Source organism: Aptenodytes forsteri, unplaced genomic scaffold, assembly GCF_000699145.1.
Source record: "Aptenodytes forsteri isolate BGI_AS27 unplaced genomic scaffold, ASM69914v1 Scaffold208, whole genome shotgun sequence".
Lineage (NCBI taxonomy): Eukaryota > Metazoa > Chordata > Aves > Sphenisciformes > Spheniscidae > Aptenodytes > Aptenodytes forsteri.
In genome coordinates, this window is record NW_008794963.1 from 4,096,063 (window position 1) to 4,115,379 (window position 19,317).

General features: G+C 36.6%; 1 protein-coding gene across 1 annotated transcript in view; it reads right to left on the reverse strand.

The window, feature by feature from the left end:
- The window catches only part of STK3 (serine/threonine kinase 3), a 149,616-nt gene that overhangs the window by 104,799 nt on the left and 25,500 nt on the right, over nucleotides 1-19,317 (reverse strand). Inside the window, exons 5-6 of the mRNA XM_009275516.1 lie at nucleotides 12,686-12,850; nucleotides 12,088-12,255 (exon numbers count right to left, since the gene is read on the reverse strand). Coding sequence (XP_009273791.1) covers nucleotides 12,088-12,255; nucleotides 12,686-12,850 — 333 coding nt within the window. The remainder of the gene's footprint in view (nucleotides 1-12,087; nucleotides 12,256-12,685; nucleotides 12,851-19,317) is intronic.

Consider the following 19,317-nt stretch of genomic DNA (forward strand, 5'->3'; position numbering starts at 1 on the left):
GGCCCTGGCATCAAACTGGTAGGAGTGGGATGGATTGAGGTTCCCCTCCCCCGGCATCTCTAGTTTAAAGCCCTCTTCACCAGCTTGGCAAGCCTACGACCAAAGATGCTCTTCCCCTTCTCTGACAGATGGACCCCATCAGCCCCCAGTAGGTTTCTCAAAGCGAGTCCCATGGTCTAAGTAGCCGAACCCCTGGCTGTGGCACGAGTCCCGTAACCATTTGTTGATTCGCCAGATTCGACTGGCCCTTTCAAACCCCTTCCCTTTGACCAGGAGGACTGATGAAAAAACTACCTGCACTCCTAAGTCCCTTACCGCCGCTCCCAGGGCTCTGTAGTCCTTCTTGATAGTCCTCAGACTGCTCCTGGCTGTCACTGGTGCCCACGTGAAACACCAGCAGCGGATAATAGTCAGTGGACTGTACAAGCCTACAGTCATGGTACCAGGACATTCATTATCTTCCAAAACTATTCTAAATTTCTGGGGGAGAATGGAATAACATACCTGAAACTTCCCAGACTCTCTAGCGTTTCTGTAATTCTCACTATAAATCAGAAGTTCTCTTGTTAGTTCTGATTTGCTCCACCAGAACACCAAGTTTTTTGTTTTGTTTGTTTGTTTTTTCCATCAACAGTATAGCATGGAGTTCAGGAATATACTTTGCAGAGCAGGCTTTTGTTGGTAAAGCAGAGTTTTTCAGGTAGGCAGGTAATGATAAGCAGTATTTCCAAGAACTATGTCCGTTTGGTTTTCTGAAACACAAACTAGAAACTGATAATGCATTAAGATTTGAGGTGTTTGGAATGCCATATGTATAATCTTCATAATCGATGTGAATTTTCAGACATGGTAAAGAGGCACAGAAGAAAGAAATCTGGAGGTAACACTTGTGTTGGCTTTACTTCTTTCCCATGGTAATGCCAATAATGAGAACTTACATCTGGAATAAAAATTTGGATCCATACAGCATTTAAAAACAGACCATGCTACCTAAAACCTATGAACTTTTACTTTACTTTTCTGCAGGTAGACAATACAGCTTTCAAACACAGCTTCTTCTGCCATGGGATATCAGAAGTACTTCCTATATAGTCTCTCAATGCATTTTTAAAATAACGTAACACACATTAATTGTGTGTTTTTGTGTGTAATTGACATTAATACAGAAAATTCTGATGCAAAAAAATTACAAATTGCATACCCAAATCATTCGAGTTCGTTCACAAACTACTGACTGTGTGTTAGAGCTTTGTTTAAGTATTTAGTCAGTAAAATAAAAGGCTAAAATGAAACAGCCAGGCTGGTTTCATTCTTCTCTAAAACCAGGGTGGTCTATGGGCAATTTTTGATACCACTGGTGTTGCCGGGGAAACAAAATGAAAACAGGTGCCATCAAATACAAATTAAAGATTTAGTTCTATTTTAAACCACCTTAAAACAAAGTTTCCATAAACTTTTTAACTGATACTACTACAAATTTGACAATACTTTATAACAAGAAAAGGATTATAAGTTGTCTTTAGACCATCAAGTTTTAACTGAAACAAATTTAGACTGATTGGCAAGCCTTCCTTTTAAATAAATTTCTTCCATTAAATATGCATCATCCTCTTTAAAAATGACCTAGTGTGCATTTTAAGGCAATATAATACCAAGACAGAAACAGGGTACATACAGTCTTAATAAGCTTTCTCCATTCCAAATTTTACCTTCCTTTAATTCTAAGCAATTTTCAGATTTTTTACAAAGTAAACCACCAGTATAGACTGGAAGCATTTAAAAATCTTACGGTGAGTAGCAACAGAAGCTTAATATTTTTCTCCTAATCTGATTGCTGTTTTCTCCCACATGATTAAAAATCAAATAAATACCCCCTTTAACTAAAACCCAAGTAAATACACACTTCTGCTTTTAAAAAGTGTAATAATGTGTTAAGAATTTGGCAATGTAGTAGTCAAGTCTCTTCAAAGCACTTCCTCCAAGTCAACTAGCTATACTGACAGAAAACATGCCAAAGTTTAAGAAAAAATGAACATATAATTCACTTCAATAAAGACACATTGATTCAAGCTTCCAAGAAATTCTTAAAATTATTTACTGAGTTCTTTTTTGGCTTAACAAGACACTAGTCACATACAAAAATCCAAATAGACCTACTTCAATTAAAAGCAATACACAAATTCCCTCCCCTTCAATAAAGCTAGCTGCCAGACCTCTGAATAAAAATTAACCTTGTATATTTTGTGTCAACCCTGGAACCTGAAAGATGATAGAAATAAAAAGAAATAGAAGCATCTGTAGCAAATATATATAGCTCTTCACTTAAAAGTTTTGATATCTGTGGCATATTTTACAATATCCTGCAGGGTATTGTAGAATTTTTAGTAAAAGGAGTTCTCATAAATCTGCGCATAAACACCTTGCTGAATAATTTTCCAAGTCCATAGTGCAAGTTAAAAAGAAATTAAATAAATTCAGCATACAATGATGTGTAAAAATGATGGAAAGGTTTTTTCAAATAAGAATGTCTGTAAAGTTAATTAATAAAAAAGTCTTACAGCATTAAAATTGTGATTCTAGTTTTAATGCATCTTGATGATTTACTACTGATTGCCTATTTCCAATAAAATTTTCTTGAGATCTTCAAGTTGCAAAATAGTTTTGCTTTGCACTTTGATATATGTTTACAGTTTTACTAATATCACAAATGAGCAGATCTATAGTGATTTAAAAATTATGAATGCGCTTTTTCGCGGGGGTTTGTTTGCTTGTTTGTTTTTAACATTTGTCCAGGGAGAAAGCAGCCAGCTCAGCAGCAGAGAATAATGTTAACCTATGCTGCGCTAGGTTTGTTGAATACATTCCTGGCTTTACCCACATTAACAGTTCTATCAAATAATCTTTAACAATGCTTACAGATGTAGGGCTTGATGCAATGCTCACTCAAGTCATCAAGAATCCTTCCATCAATTTCATGGCTTCATTCAGCCTCCATTTACTGTTCCAACATCTTTGAAAAAGAATATTCCCAGGTCAAACATTTCCCTATTAAAGCATCTTGCAAATAAATGGGTAGTATCTTGGTATGGTCCTTTTTTCAGATTAGCACTTCTAAGAATCTGAATCATACACAAAAGATACACAGCATTACATGAAACTAACCAACATCAAACTTCCTTTATAGTTATTTTAGTTAAAGTTTCAAGTTAACTCACTTGTGTGTAATTATGAAATTACTGTACTGATCCTCTGCTTACTTTGAAAGTGATTAATCAAAGTCAGAGAAAACCAACCATCAACTGAAGTATGTTTCAAATTTCCTATTCAGGGGTAAGTCTAAAAAGATGAACTAATTTAGTTTTAATTAAATCCTCATTTAGAAGCATGAAATAAATGTTTTCTATTTAATTCAAATTAAACTCCAGTTCCAGTCCAAATTTCAAATATTCTCCACTTCTGCTACTTTATTACACATGACAGATTAACATTTCCTTTTTGCGCACATATGCAACCAACAAACCTGATATCATTAAAAAATTTAAAGAACTTATACTTTTAACAGTAATAAACACATTATTTATTCTACAGCCAAAAATTCTAGTGATATGAAGGAGTGAAGATGCATTCTCCAAACCACAGTGAAACATTTATTCTAGATTCTATAACCACAAATACTTTTAACTGCATTTTATTTACATTGCAACAGTTTTACTGTGTGAACTTTCAAGCCATCTCTTCAATGAAGGAAAAAAACAAGTTAGATGCAAGAAAAAAGAAGAGTAGATAAGAAAAGCAATACCTACAGGAAGACAACAATTACATACATCAGATTGTTGACTTTTCAAAAGCTTTATGTGGACAGGAATAGGGCCTTGTCATCCTCCAATTTAATCATCATACACTCCTCAAGTAATCTAATGTTTTCGCAATATGTGTACCAATGCTAGTGTCATATCATTCTGTGCTGATTAGACAAATATGAATGAATGTGAACCTTTATAAAGCGTTGATTTGCTCTCATTAGTGAACTCTTTTAGACTTCACATAGCTTCCCCTCAGTAGCATCTTCTGGATTTCTAAAGCTGAACTCAACCCAACCCTGTTTGCTGTCATCCCCACCTTTTACTTTCTTCTGCTCCCTACATCCTGCTCTATGTCATTTTTCTTTTCTATGAAGAACCAGCATTGCGGCAAAACCTCTTCAAAAAGTTCCTCGGAGTATTAGGGAGAAAATGTTTCTCATCTGTAAGTTTTGCCAGAGGACAAATGATATTCTTCCTATCTTGCTTTCGCAATGGTATTACAAAAACTCTCCCTTCCACATGAAATGGGCTGATGTTAAGCATACTATCTCTTTGCACAGCAAGCTGTCAAGTCTTGGAAACTGGATGCTGCCATGCTAGCACATCACTCTCCACATGGCTCGACACATGTAGCTGAATCTGGTAAAGTCAAGCAATGAATTATCAATTGCAATTTAAGAAAGTAAGTAAAATATCACAGGCTTTATTTTATATGTTTTGCAACCGGACACCGCTAAACTTGTCTTCAATGTTGGAGGACAACACACATACTATTTCTTTTACTCTTTCCATCTTTTTTGGATAAGCCGTGCTTGGTACATAGGAACCTTCATTAAAATTCTACGCTAGACATGCTGAAAAATGGGAAGAACTTATACTTCTGTATCTCAAGAAACTAGACTATACCCCAGGGGCACTTGCCTGGGTTGACCTCCTCACTCATCAGAATATTCCCTGCTGTCTCCTCTACAGTAAGTCCATAAAAGGGCTGGTCACAAGCAAATAAGCAAATTAAATCCTTTTGAAATTCGCTTCCCCCATGAATCCTGCAGGCATTAAACACTAAAAAAGAAGTTACATTCAAAAGGGTACTAGGTCTGTATCTATGCCTAGCATTCCACAAAGAACAGGAGCCTAAGGAGGAAAGCACCTGAATACTCCCCAGAGCACCCTACATACGTAAGTGAACACCGAGCACATTTTAACTAAAACCATAAATTATAACTTTGAGATCCATATATATCTTGAAATTAAAAAAAAAAAAAAAAAAAAGATATCTATAGAGCATGATCTCTGCAGCTCTATGAGCAGTTTGCCCATGAGCCACAAGTACAACTTTGACAAACAATTATTTTTCTGCAGGACCACAGTTTGCACTTCATTTAGTTTCAATCCACTGGTAAAAATAACTCAAACACAGTGAAAACTAATGTCAAACTGACAAAATTACCAAGTACTTAAAAACTCTTTTCACCTAGTAAAAAATGACATTGCTGCAACAGTTAACAGTTGCCTTAATTGTATTCCAGAAAATTTATAAATGTATTTCCTCAAGTTAAGTTACATATAACAACCCATAGAAAACTTGCTTTTACATGCCTAATAAAGAATGCTGACAAAACAAGCAACCAAGTCCAACTCTCATTACAATTACAGCAAGCACTAATTGGCATATTAACTCACAGAAAAAGCAACTGTCCCGGTGATCAGTAGATCTAATATCTAAATATTAAGGTTTTAGCAAAGTCTGAACAAATATCTCATTTAGATATGCACATCAGGTATTTGCTCACAAAAAAAATGCAATACACACAGATGTGCAAGTTCAAACGTACTCAATTACTTACTTTAATTTGCCCAACATTCATCATCTCTCAATTCCAGAAGCCTCGTTGAAAGGAGTCAAATCATGAACAGTGTGTTAGGAACTGGCCTGCACCTCAGCAATAACTTACCACACCAGAAGCAGTTCAGGTAAAGAGGTCTGTTCACACACTAGAAACACTGATCATTCTTCAATGTTAAAAAAAAATAAATAAGTAAATTTAAAAACCTATGCTTATTTTGGCAAGTGAAATAAGTCTTGAATGAAAAAGCATTTGGCATTTTTTTTTTTTTAAATGTACTGCTGAAAGAAGTGTCTTAATCTGTTTTTTTTTTATCCATACAAAAATCGCCATACAACAATTATTAATGTTTTGATCAGAGCAAGTGGACAGGCTGCTTACTGATTTGAAGTGGCAGCATATTTAAATGAAAATTTAAAGCTTTCTTTTTTAAGAACCCTTAAATAAAGTAAGTCACTTCCTTAGAGTTCAACCCTGAAAAGAAAGTTGTTGAACAGAAAAAGAAAACTACTGAAGATACAATTCCCAGATCAGCATTGGTATTAGTATAGGTACAACTGGTTTTGACCACATAATACTACTACTCTCCCAAAGGAAAAAATGCTACACATCCTATTACCATATGGAGTTGCATTTCTTGCAGTGATTTATGTGGGAAGCAACTCCTTTGACTTTTTTTTTTCTTTTTTTCCCAATCTATATAGAGAATATACTTTATTTTCCATTAGACAAATACTGCCTGGTATTAATTGTGCTCATTTTTTTTTTCTTGAATAAAGTTATAAAACCTATTTGAAATTCTGGCTATAAATAGTACCACAGAGGCAAATATATTATGAAGCAACACCTGCCCTCAGTTTTAATGATAAATACAGACAGCTGAGACTCTAGTTTTGCAATTACTTTAAGTCAACCTCAGCACCAACTTGGCTGATCCAAAAAGCGATGATCCAATTCTCCTACCGGTTCCAGCCACACATTTTTGTCCCCAGCTAGTCCAAGCACCGTGTTAACAGTGTCAGTGAAAGCTACTTCTTGTTATTTGGTTAGTTTTCAGATGGATCAATTTTCTGATCCATCTCATCATGCAGCCACCTAAACACTCATTCCAACAGCAATGGGTGATGAAAATGCATGGAAACAGGTAGGAATACCACCCCTTTGCAGCCATCGCCTACATTTAGGTGAGTTTAAAGCAAATGCAAAAACTCCATTTAAAGCCTAAAGATGTCCAAAGGTCTCCTAACAGCTCTTTGGGAAGCCTGCAACAAGACACATGCTTCTCCAGTTCCAGTCTACTGCCTTAACCATATCACATCAGTGTCTTAGATCCCCGCTGTAAACATACATTATACAGTATATCATCATTTATTATCTAAGAATTTAGAGTTAATATGGTATTCTGTAAGACAACACACACTAAAATCCTGTCCGGAGAAATCAGATTCATTTAAGACAGACAAGACACAATGGACGATCCAGAGGAAGGGGAAGTCAGGGGGTTTTTTAACTGTATGCATTCCTACCATTCAAAGAACTGGATGTGTTAGGGTCTCACATACTTTTTTCAAAACTTAAGATTTAACTATTTTAAAATAATCTTAATACTTTAAGTCGCTTAAAAGCACATGGGATATTTAATTGTAAGGGAACTATCATAACAGAGAATGCACAACAGAAATATTTAAGAATTATGACCTCCCTGAGGAATCACACTCAATGAGTCCTACCACAGCTCATTGTCATTCTTCCACAAGATTTTGACAAGGTAGTAAAATAATAAACAGTAATGTGCAATCAAAAAATCCGTATTTTAAATCGCTTTAAATATTAGCTCACTCTATCTAGAAACAGCAGGCAAGATCTCAAGTTACAAATTAACAAAAAGTGTCTCATAGAAAGTTCTTAAAAGAAAAAGGACTTTTAGAAGTTAACTCAAACTCTTTTCTAAAGATAAGCAAAAGCACTAAAATAAGAAAACCATATAATATACTTTCACAAACCTACTCTAAATTAAAAGCAGTAATGCTGAGATAAGATAGGTGAACTGTCAAAGAAAATAATAGAAACTGATGAGACAATTCCATCTGTTGGAGAGAAGAAAGGCAAGAGTGACTGTACAGAAGGACATCTGACATCGCCAGAAGTGCTTTTTCTTCTTCCCTCTCCTCAACTTCTGGCCAAAAGGCATAGACGAAACGATTTTCTCAAAAATTGAAAAACTGGTCTCAATCAGACAGCGATGCTCAACATAACACCTTCCTTGGTTCTTGCAGCTTTACACAGCAGTAATTCTCACTTCAATCTCCAGTTTTAATGCAATATGCTGAGAATAAAAAAACTGGGAAATGGTAGATTGTTGTAAGATACATCAGGAATAAAAGGTTATTACAAACAGATTAGCCCATGGTGGAAATGACACAGGCTAAGCAGGAGGCATGGATAATCTGGGTAAGTGCCATGGAAAAATAAATATCATGATTGGACTTAAAGCAAATGGAAGCAGTTCAAACTGGCTTCCTCCAATTCACTGCAGAACATGTGATGCCCACATGTCCATTTCCAACAAACCTCACCATAACGAAACAAAGGCCAATACTGTGAAGTGCTGAAAAACGCATCTACCACCAAGCTTCTTCCATACCACAGCAACGTGAATTATTGCAGCTGCCTGACAAGCATGAAAGAAAAGAGTCGGGGGGGGGTTTTTTGCTTTTTTGTTTTGTTTTTTTGGAAGACAGCTACCAGCATTTATCTGAAGCACACCATCCTGTCAGTAAGTGTTGACCTTGCAAAGAAGAGCAAATTTTATAAAACGCAGGTTGCAGTTTTACAATTGGTCTACAAGGCCCATTGCAGAAACTCCACTCAGCCCACTTCCTCTGTCCATCTACATGCTCCTTCAACTTCTCTGGCTCAGTTCTAGCGGGTTTCTGTCAGGTTAACTTTTCAGAACATCAGTTCCTTTATCCAACTCCTTGTGAGGCCACAAAAACACTAGTGTTTGCTTAACAGAAAGGTCAGAAACTCCTGGCTAGGGACAGGCTGTCTCTATCAGCAGCAGCCCACACGTAAATTGGCTTAAATTGATCACGAAAATCACAGCCTCGCAGCAATAAGTGATCATGTCATTGTGTGAATATAAGGAAAATTTGTGGTAAAGGTGGTCCTAGAGAAAGGACCTCAAAAATCACCCATTCTTAAGATTTAAAATTAGCCTTATGGCAAAGTGTTGTTAATCTACTTGTTAACAAAGTCAAATATCAGCAGTAGGTGGATTATGATCAAGTAAAAAACTTTGCAGCTTAAAGGATCTTCCGCCAGAAACAACTCTTTTAAATGACAAATTTGAGATCATGGCTTCATTAGCAAACATGGAAGATATTTCAAAAGCATGTTACCAATTTTTACCAAAAAGCAAAATCACAACTACTATAGCAAAACAGTGCCAATATTTATGCTTCCATTATAGATTAAAAAAAAAAAAGAGGAATTTAGAAACAAACAGAAATAATAAAGACAGATATTGCATGAAGAGGAGAGACTGAACAAAGCAGTTAATGGTTTGAATTAAATTCAGACAGTGGTAGGACATAAATACTTTATCAGAACAGGACAGCATACATGCTGCAGTCAACAGGGGACACCGGAGTGCAGCTGTCAAAACATATCACTGCAGCTTCGGAGTAGGAGACTGAGTCTTGCTCTAGAACCACATTGAAGCCCCCTTTAATTAGCTCCACTATAAATTCATAACTGCTCATCCCAGCAGAGCAGTCAAAGGCAGATGCATACACTGTTAGCCACGTTAACCCTGGACTGCTGCACTGACTACTGCAATCAACATGCTTTCAAGCCCCGCTGGATGGGTTAGATTATCTAGGTTTGAGTGATTTTTTGACTTATCAGCAAATTCCTTGCTATTTCTACTGGCTGTATCACCACGTTTTAGGGCAACCTTGAGGACATCTGTATTTTTTCCTCCTTTAAAACTACTTGAAAACACTCCTTCTTTGAGGAAAACTCAAGAGAAAATACAGAATTTTCACTTTTCATCATTAGCAAAAGCACAAAAGGACTCTGACACCAAATATGTGAGGCATTCCCTAATTCTTACGTGAATAAAGCATTAGGACTTACTGGGCTGGCAAACGGTCTTGACCTTTGAGCCTCAAACTAAGTATGACAACTGCAGGTTCTGTTGAACTCAGATTTGCAGCAGAAACAAGTGAAATAGCATTGATGACACTTACGCAGTCAAGTATACTAAAACAGGAATACTTAAACAGAAAAAACCTGCTGTTTTTTCCCCCACATGAAATTTCATTTTGCACCCCCCCACTTCTCATTCTTTCCCAGCTGAAACTAGTACAATTCTTTGGAGTAGCTAGAGTGTGGTTAAGCAGAGGAAGCTATGCTTGTTTGCATGGAATCTGCTATTTCCTCTCTGCCAAAACACTTGTTTAAAGAAGTCATGTAATATTTCTATTAAGCTGTAAATGCAGTTGACAAGGAAATGGCCTACTGGCAGTGCATTACCTTTGTGGCAGTGCCAACCAGCCTACAGCAAAATAGTGCACATGGTAATTTCAACATGCATTCCCAAGTAACAAAATTGTGCCTTACATAAATACCACAGAACTCCAGCAACATCTAGAAAAAGCAATGAAAATTTGCCCAAGCTTTCATGCTTGCCTGTATCAATTCTGTGTCATAACTAAAACAAAGTAGGAAAGCATCTACATATGTCCAAAAGTCCTGTGAAGCTATATCATATGACACTGGGAAAACTATTGCAACTTAAATCTGTGTATTTCTTGTTAACCACTGTAACAACTCACTAATAAAGATTAAGAAAAACTGTAGGTATCAAATATACAAAAGAGTACTAACTGCATACAAGGCCTTAAAAACCATAACATAATTTATTAACAAGAACACATGTTCAATGTAATCCAGAATTGTTGTGTTAAATTACTTTGGCCTTTGATAGCATTCATTTGATTACAAGAATTAAACAGATTCACAAGCTTTCAAACTCAGTGAGCTTTGATTTATAAGCAGCTATTGTCACGCGTATAAAAATCCTCTCTGATAATGTAGTCCTCACCTTTCAACAGCTAGTGCAACTACACATAATCATGTCAAAATGAACTCACATGTAATTAAGACATTTTCATTAAAAGTACAACCAAAAACCCCAGCATGATCAAATGTATTTAATTTGTAATCAGTAGTTCTTCAAAATATTTCTTAAGTGTTATTTCATCTTAAATTAAGTTCCTATCAAAAACAAGCTTCGGAGATACTTACTTTGTTCTCAGCTTTCATCTGACTATTTTCAGTTTGAACAGTAATTTTAAAATACTTAATTACACAGAAAAAAAAAAATATGGTGCAGGAAAATTACTAAGCTTTGCTTCCAAAATTATGTAATGTTTCTAACTGCAAAACACTCACTAGCTTTAACCGAGATGCACATTGCCATAAAACTTCAGGAAACATCTCTGATCCAAAAAGCACACGCAAACAAAAATCAAGAACCAAACAGCAGTAAATACACTTGAACTCATATAAGCGTCACCCTATAGTAATCATATACGAACAGTACCTTCTCTTTCAACAGTGGTGGCTTCCTTATATATATGAGGCACCAGCAAAAGAAAACTGCATAAAATAATCTAGTATGCATGCTATTTTTGCCACAAATCACAAAGATGAAAAAAATCTGCTTTTAGCAATATAAAGTGCCTTATTAATACCAAATGGGCTTTAGATATAAACAATTCAAGAACAGAGTATTTATTCATATTCAGTGCAATCAGTGTAGCTATTCTATAGGTCATTTCAAAAAAATAAAAGCATGACTAACACTGGCAACAGTTATTCCTAGATAAATATTGTTCCCCGTGGATTTCTCCAAGTAATTCCTTTATAACTGCTACCTCTCATAAAATGTAAATAGAACTAGTAGCTTTATTTTGCAAAAAAGTAAACTAATTCATTAACAGACTTTAAGACTCAGTAATAAATAAAAACCGTCAAGGGTTACTAATATTAGCAGTGCTCACATAGGACAATTCTGAATCCTTCTTTAGGTCATCTTTACTTCAAAACTCCTTTTCAAAGGAGGATGACCTCTTGGGTTATGGAAGTTTCCAAGTGCAGGTACAGTATGGAATAGGCTCTATGTGTTGCCTTCAAGTCAATTAAGCACTTATTGATTTAGTTTTCTCTCAAGTGGAGATAAAAGCATTCTGAAACCTTACAGAGACGTGTTAAAACACAGGCAAACTGCAGTAAATAGGAAGCAAGACAGCAAGTAAAAATCCTTAGTCTTAAAATCTTTGTCCATAAACATACAGTTTTATGATTCCAGTATTTGTTGTATTAAAAAACCAAGAAACTAACAAGAAAACACCATCACACACACTTACCCTCATTGGATGAATATCAGCATACGGAGGCTTTCCTTCAGCCATTTCTATTGAAGTGATACCAAGGGACCAGATGTCTGCCACGCAATTATAGCCAATCTCTTGTATTACTTCAGGAGCCATCCAAAACGGAGTTCCTATAACAGTATTACGTTTTGCCATTGTGTCCTGTAATTATATTATTTATGCAATTAAACCAGAGATGCTTATTTTCAGATTCTTTTGATACTAATTCTATATTTAAAAGTTAAATTAGCCACTCAAAGGTCAAACAGTAGTGACTTCCAATTAAGACCAAACAGATTCAGCCCATCAGCCTACAGAGGCCAAACAGGTGACAATGACCATAAACCTCAAACAAAAGTTTAAAGTGGGATCATCAGGTACTTGAAGTACACTGGGTTATAAAAATAAACAACTAAAAACTAAATAGCCTTGCAATACATTAAATACTCATCATGATAAAGAATGTTGGCTCTACCACTAGCACTAGTGACTCCTCAGACACAAAATTCAAGGCAGAAAAAAAAGAGAAAAGTAAAAAAATATGGTTAGGTGCACTAAAGCATTTTTAAGTGATCTTTCCACAGGTACTTACTGTTAACTGGCCAGCCACACCAAAATCAGCTAATTTTGCATGTCCCTCGGTGTTAAGAAGGATGTTTCCAGCCTTTATATCTCTATGTATTTTTCTCATAAAGTGCAAGTATTCAAGTCCTTTAAGAGTAGATTTCAGAATAGTTGCAATTTCATCTTCTGTTAGCTGCAAGAAAACATAAAACCATTTTCAAGTATACATATAGAGTCTATATATTTGAACTATTTAAAACATGATCATTTCATAATGATTATTATAAATAATACAGACAGTGTATTTTAATACATTTTATTTTAACACAGCTATTTTAACACAGGAATATGCCCAATAGCATTTACAATTCAAAACTCTGATCTACTAACTTGATCCATATAGCTAGATTCTCACACATCTAGAGTCCAATTAGAGCAAGCAAGCTGCAAAACTAGAGAAGGGGCTGACTGATGCAGATCAGATGGCGGAATATGCAATATTCTCTTGCCTGTCAATCAAAAGTTACTACTCTTTATATGTTGACATCCTTCGTAAACACTGCTGCACAGTTTCTGCAAAATACAACTAATACATTTAATATGTATTATCTTAGTAATTATTGTCACGTTATGCATTACCTTTGTCAAAACAAAGGTAATGGTGGTCACCACTGGACCAGACGACACATACCAGAATACTTCCCTGGAAAAAAGACATAGCCCTTTCTCTACCACAGAAGGCTAGAGCTATTCCTCAAACATCCATGCCCTTAAGTTCTTTACACAGTTTGCCCAACAAACTATCACAGTCCTACATTTGGAAAGAGGTGAAAGGAATGCCATGTTTTCTTTATTTCTCAATTTCCTACATATGAAATGCCTGCTAAGTCTACAATTAGTAGTACCAAACTTTTGTGCACCAATTATTCCTAATTGCACTACTATTAGTTTCTCATTGCCGGCAATTTACAAATTAGAGAGGATGAATTAAGAGCTGCTTTGCAAGAACAAAAAAAAACAAACAAACAAAAAAAAAAACACACACAAAAACACACAAAAACCAAACACCACACCAAAAAAAAAACCTGAACAAAAAGCAAGGGACAAAGGTGTGCAAACAAACACCACACCAAAAAAAAAACTGAACAAAAAGCAAGGGACAAAGGTGTGCAGAAAATAGCCAAATGATTATTTATCACAAAGCTTGTGAAAAATATATTCGTCAGGGATAGCTTGCTACTTGTTATCTGTAGGCAAATGATACAGCATGCAGAAATACAAACACCCCAATGGTTCCCAACTAGTTTACAGAATTTTACTGAAGTCTGTCAAGTAAGCCATTCCTTTTAAGGCTAGTGCCTTCATTTTATATGGAATGTAGGTATATGCTAATTTTTGAAAATAAATATTTCTCACTCTGGCTGTGCTTCATACTGACACAAAGCTGTAGAACTACACCCACACAGATGTGCCCCGATGACCTTCCCAAAACCCTACTCAGCCCTGAAAAAGGACAACTAAGATGTCAGGGTACTCTTATGCTGGAAGGTGCCAATAACTGTTATCACCTGTTCCTTTAAACTGTAGACAATTACAGAAATGATTGAGAATGGATGCCAACCACATGCTATGGGCTTTTTCTTACACTGTTGTTCTTTTCTTGTTGCTGACCGATGCAGAGAATGAACGCTCACTAAACTTTTGGGTTCTTTTTCAATTACCTGTATCACTCAACAATTGCTTGATGATATCCTCATAGGAAAATATACTCAGATTGAATATATGGATCTTCAATTTCAGCCACAAATACTGTGGTTTTTTTAAATATCTACCAACAACGTTAATTAGTTTGCTGTCTATGCAAACATTTCCTGTTAGTTCTTAATATTAAGTGTAGATAATCCACATGAGCTATGCTATAATATATCATGTTACTATGGCACTATCAAGTTGTACAATTGAACTAACAGAAATCTTAACATAGCTGGCCCTGAATATATTTTATAAGACAAACCACATTTTAGTAAGCACAACTACCACTATGTGAAGATAATGCAACATGTCAGCCCATGACTTTCAAAGTAGTTGCAGCCTGTTAATATCTTCTGGTCTCTAAAAAACATATTCCTTTACATGACATTTACCAGTGCATAATACTATCTTCTATGGCCATGCTGAATTTTTAACAGGTTTCTTTATGTTCTTTAATAACAGCATGGCCTTCAGTTACTTCTGAGAATTAAGGTAGAATAGTTGAGGCTCTTTAGGACTTTAGAGTTCCTGAAGTCAATAATACATTTTGCACAGTTACATCCAGGTCTCTTTCATATCATGTTTGCTGTTTATTTTTCAGTCAGGATGAACGGAAAGGTATTCTCAAATTAGTCAAGTAACTGCATACAAACTGAGAAACAAAATTGAAAATTTGGAGAGTAAGAAAAAAAAAATTGCAACAGGGATATTTATTGAACTCTATAACAGCATCACAAAGGAAACACTAAGAACTCTTTTGCTTGATTTTTTTTTTTTTTAAGCAGACCAAAAGTTGTTCAGTTTTAAAGCTAAGAAAAAAAAAAATTAACAATTATTAAGCACCTACTATAAATAAAGAGGTAGTGGTGTAGACTGGGCAGTCCAAAACACTTCTCTTATTTACTACTTTAATATGCTGCAGAATTGATATACTAGCACAAATGATACAATAAGCTGCAAGTATCAACTGGCAACAAGCTGACAGATATTTCATTACCAAAGAAAATACAATACAGTAAAAAAAAAAATTAAGATACATTTTAATTTATCTGCTTCATAAACTACATGGGCTACTGAGCAAGTTATCAGCTAGCACAGTTGTTTATATTCATTGCTTTAGATCAACATAATAGGAGCACATAAGCTCCTGAACAGGTGTGATCAGAGAAAGTAAGAGCGAATCTTTCGCAGGTACCAGACCCCCTGAGAACACTTCTCAGATTTTGATCAACATTTATTCTAGAACAAAAGCAAAACACACATGCACAATTCATCCCATGTGATGCAATTTCTCAAGGATATACAAAGAAACTATTCATGCAACTGAAATGCTGTTCAATTACAATACATCGATGCTTTAATATAAGAACTAAGCAAATTAACTTAATACATTCTTAGAAATGCAAGAAACTACAAAACTGAAGATGAATACTCTAATTTGGCTGCAACACTGGGTTGCATTTTTCCCCTTTCTCTACTTTTCCAATCCTATACAGAAATTACATAAGCAATAGCAATTCCGTCCAGTTTCAGTTTTGAAAGTGTTGGTACACATCCGCACCTCCCTCCAAAAAAAACCACCACCAAAAGCCCACAAGAAACAAAAAACCCACTCATAATCACTCTAAGCCACCAGAATGACTCAACAGAAAGGAAAAAATGGTCAGTCAGCACGATTATCTGCACTTGAGTTGCTCATAACAAGTTTTAATTATTTAATAAACAGAACCACTTCCCTATTCCAGCTTCTATCCAGTCTCATAAAACCTGGGCATGGAGCCCAAGCACACAGTTACACATACATTTATTTAAACAGCAGTGACAAGCTCCAGTCCCTTCTTTCACTGCAACCTGCAGCAGTTAATTCCCACTGTGTGTTAGCCCTTCCACTGAACAACTGTAACTGACCCTAGTTAAAAATAAACCTGTCTGCCAAATTATTTTTCCAACAAATCAGTTCCCCAATTCAATTCATGGCATAGTCAACAAGGACGCGGCAGAGTAGGAGCCGCTCAAATTGGTATTGCTTTCCAAGTAAGTACATGTGTTGCTATACCCAAAGAGTCCCAGTGACTTTTATAAACCTTTCCCTATGCAAGTAGAGGATGAAATTGATGGTGGCATTATCTCCATGCTCCACAGCACAGCAGAGGCGGTAACTGCTTGCACTATGCATTCCTTGCCTGCCATTTACCTCTGAGATCTTTCAGTGTTTCTGTTCAGTGGCACGCTGCTCAAAGCCTTTATTTGTGCTACTTCTTTATGCTGACTGCTATGCTGCTTCAAAGGACTGTATGCCAGGAGAACTGAAAATGCTGTTATACACAGCTCAAATAAGACTGCTTTCCTGGCATTGCGCCATGGGAGTGAAACCATCTACCTGATCTGGAGTCAAGAAAGGAGGGACTTTCAATCAACTGTAAGATAAACTAAAGTATGGTCAGAAGGGTATCTGGAGAAAGAGACAACCCTCATTATATGAGCTAATAATTTTGTGGTGAAGTACGCTAAAACTGTGATTATCTGAAGACTCATACTACAGGCAATTTAAGCTCTGGCTATTAACAAATACTGTATCACGAATGGTTTATGACATGCCGAGTGTAACACACTCTTGTCAGAGCTTTGCCAAATCTACCCCACTTCAGAGACAATACAACGTCCTGAATCGCCAAAGACTTCCATGCAGTTAATCCTGAACATGCATCAAAAAATGACCCTGAGCACTGACAAATGTATAGCAAGATACAAGGCATACAACTTGCTGCCCGCTTTCATCCAGAAACAAGTATTATGAGAAATTGTGCTTAGAAGGCTCTGCAGAGAAGGTCTCTATTCAATATGTTATGTTCCTAAGGAGATAAATCACTAGCTTTAGTTCTTGAAAAATTAGTGGTTAAACCACATGGAGATCTTTGGATTACCTCTAGATGGAGAAGTGCTTTTGCAGCTGCATGGCAAAATCCAGCTCTCAAAAGGAGAACACCCATACCAAAAAGGTTGACAAAGAAGCTAAGGACTGAGAATCCAGCAAACCAGAAGAGAGCGAGTTCTAGAGTACTGCAGCCTGATACACCATCTGGGGACCATCAGTAAAGGAAAGCTCTAGCAAGGCTACATGTTACAAAAGTAAGTATTTAAGTAACATCAAAATACACACAGTGGTCAGAAAAGCCCTTAGAAATGAATGTTACCTATAAGAAGTAAGCAAAGAGCACGAGTCATGTTTATCAGGAACAGCAGTAACAAGGAAGCACAGGGAAAAGGGAGAACAAGCTTACTCTGCCATAAGTGTTCTGAGACACATCAATCCCAGCTCCAGATGTCCTAGATCCATCCGCTTGTGCTTCATAAAATATATATAATGTGATGCAGTCACTAAAGTCATTCCTGCTTATATTATTGCTAAACATGGCCAAGTGTATGCATAACAATACACAGACAGAATATTTAGCTTTAATGTCTTACAATGTTTAGAAGCATGCAATGAATTTCCAGCCATACTCAACAAGCCAAGAAAGTACACTCACCTTCACTACACCTAATTACCTTTTCAGAAAATAATGTACTGCCATATTGAACATTACCATGCAATCACAACAAAAAGACTTTTAAAAAAATCTTTAAAAATTATTCATTTCTTGATTTTTGTGCAATTTAAACTTTTGGTAGAACATACATCACCCATGCATATCACCAAAAACACTTACAGAAATATGAAAATCTCAAAAAAATACTTCTAAAACCACAAACATTATTTAACTATGGCAGTATGGCAGCTGAGCCATACGTACACCGTTTCTTCCCTTACTGGACATGTAAAGCATTGTACAAAAAGCTCTAGTTACGTTGTTTCTGTAGACCAAAACTGTCTATTGCAGATGTTTTTGCACAACATTAATGGTGTTTCAGTATTTTGTATGCTGCAAAGAAGGCTAATGGTATCCTGGGCTGCATTAGACAAAGTGTTGCCAGCAGGTGCAGGGAGGTGATCCTTCCCTTCTGCTCAGCACTGGTGAGGCCACACCTGGAGTGCTGGGTCCAATTCTGGGCTCCCCAGTACAAGGGAGACATGGGCATACCAGAGAGAGTCCAACGAAGGGCCATAAAGATGATTAAGGGACTGGAGCATCTCTCCTATGAGGAGAGGCTGAGAGAGCTGGGACTGTTCAGCCTGAAAAAGAGAAAGCTCAAGGGGGACCTCATCAATGTGTACAAATATCTGAAGGGAAGGTGCAGAGAGGATGGAGCCAGGCTCTTTTCAGTGGTGCCCAGTGACAGGACCAGAGGCAAGGAGCACATACTGAAACACAGGAAGTTCCCTCTGAACATCAGGAAACACTTTTTTTACTGTGAGGGGGATCAAGCATTGGCACAAGCTGCCCAGGGAGGTTGTGGAGTTTCCCTCCTTGGAGACATTCAAAAGCCATGTGGACATGGTCCTGAGCAACCGTCTCTAGGTGGCCCTGCTTGAGTAGGGGGGTTAGACCAGATGACCTCCAGGGGTCCTCTCCAACCTCAACCATTCTGTGATTCTGTACACCAATACCTTTACAACTAAATTATTCTGTACAGCAGCATTAGGTGCATTTATGCCAATTTGAATAAATCAGGGGTGCTTGGCTGGTTTGAGTTGACTAGTCTGCATTCAAAGCTTGCATATCACCCCCAAATAAAGGAAGTCCAAAATATTTAGCTACTAAGGAATATCCAGCAAGTTAGTTGACTGTCTGAACAAAAGGTAAGTATGTGTTCCTAAGGAGGTAAATCCCTAGCTTTAGTCCTTGAAAAATTAGTGGCTGAGGTCCCTGCTGACTGGAAGCTAGCCAACATTATTCCAATTTACCAGAAGGGCACGAGGGAAGGCCCAGGGAACTACAGACCTGTTAGTCTAACCTCATCACCTGG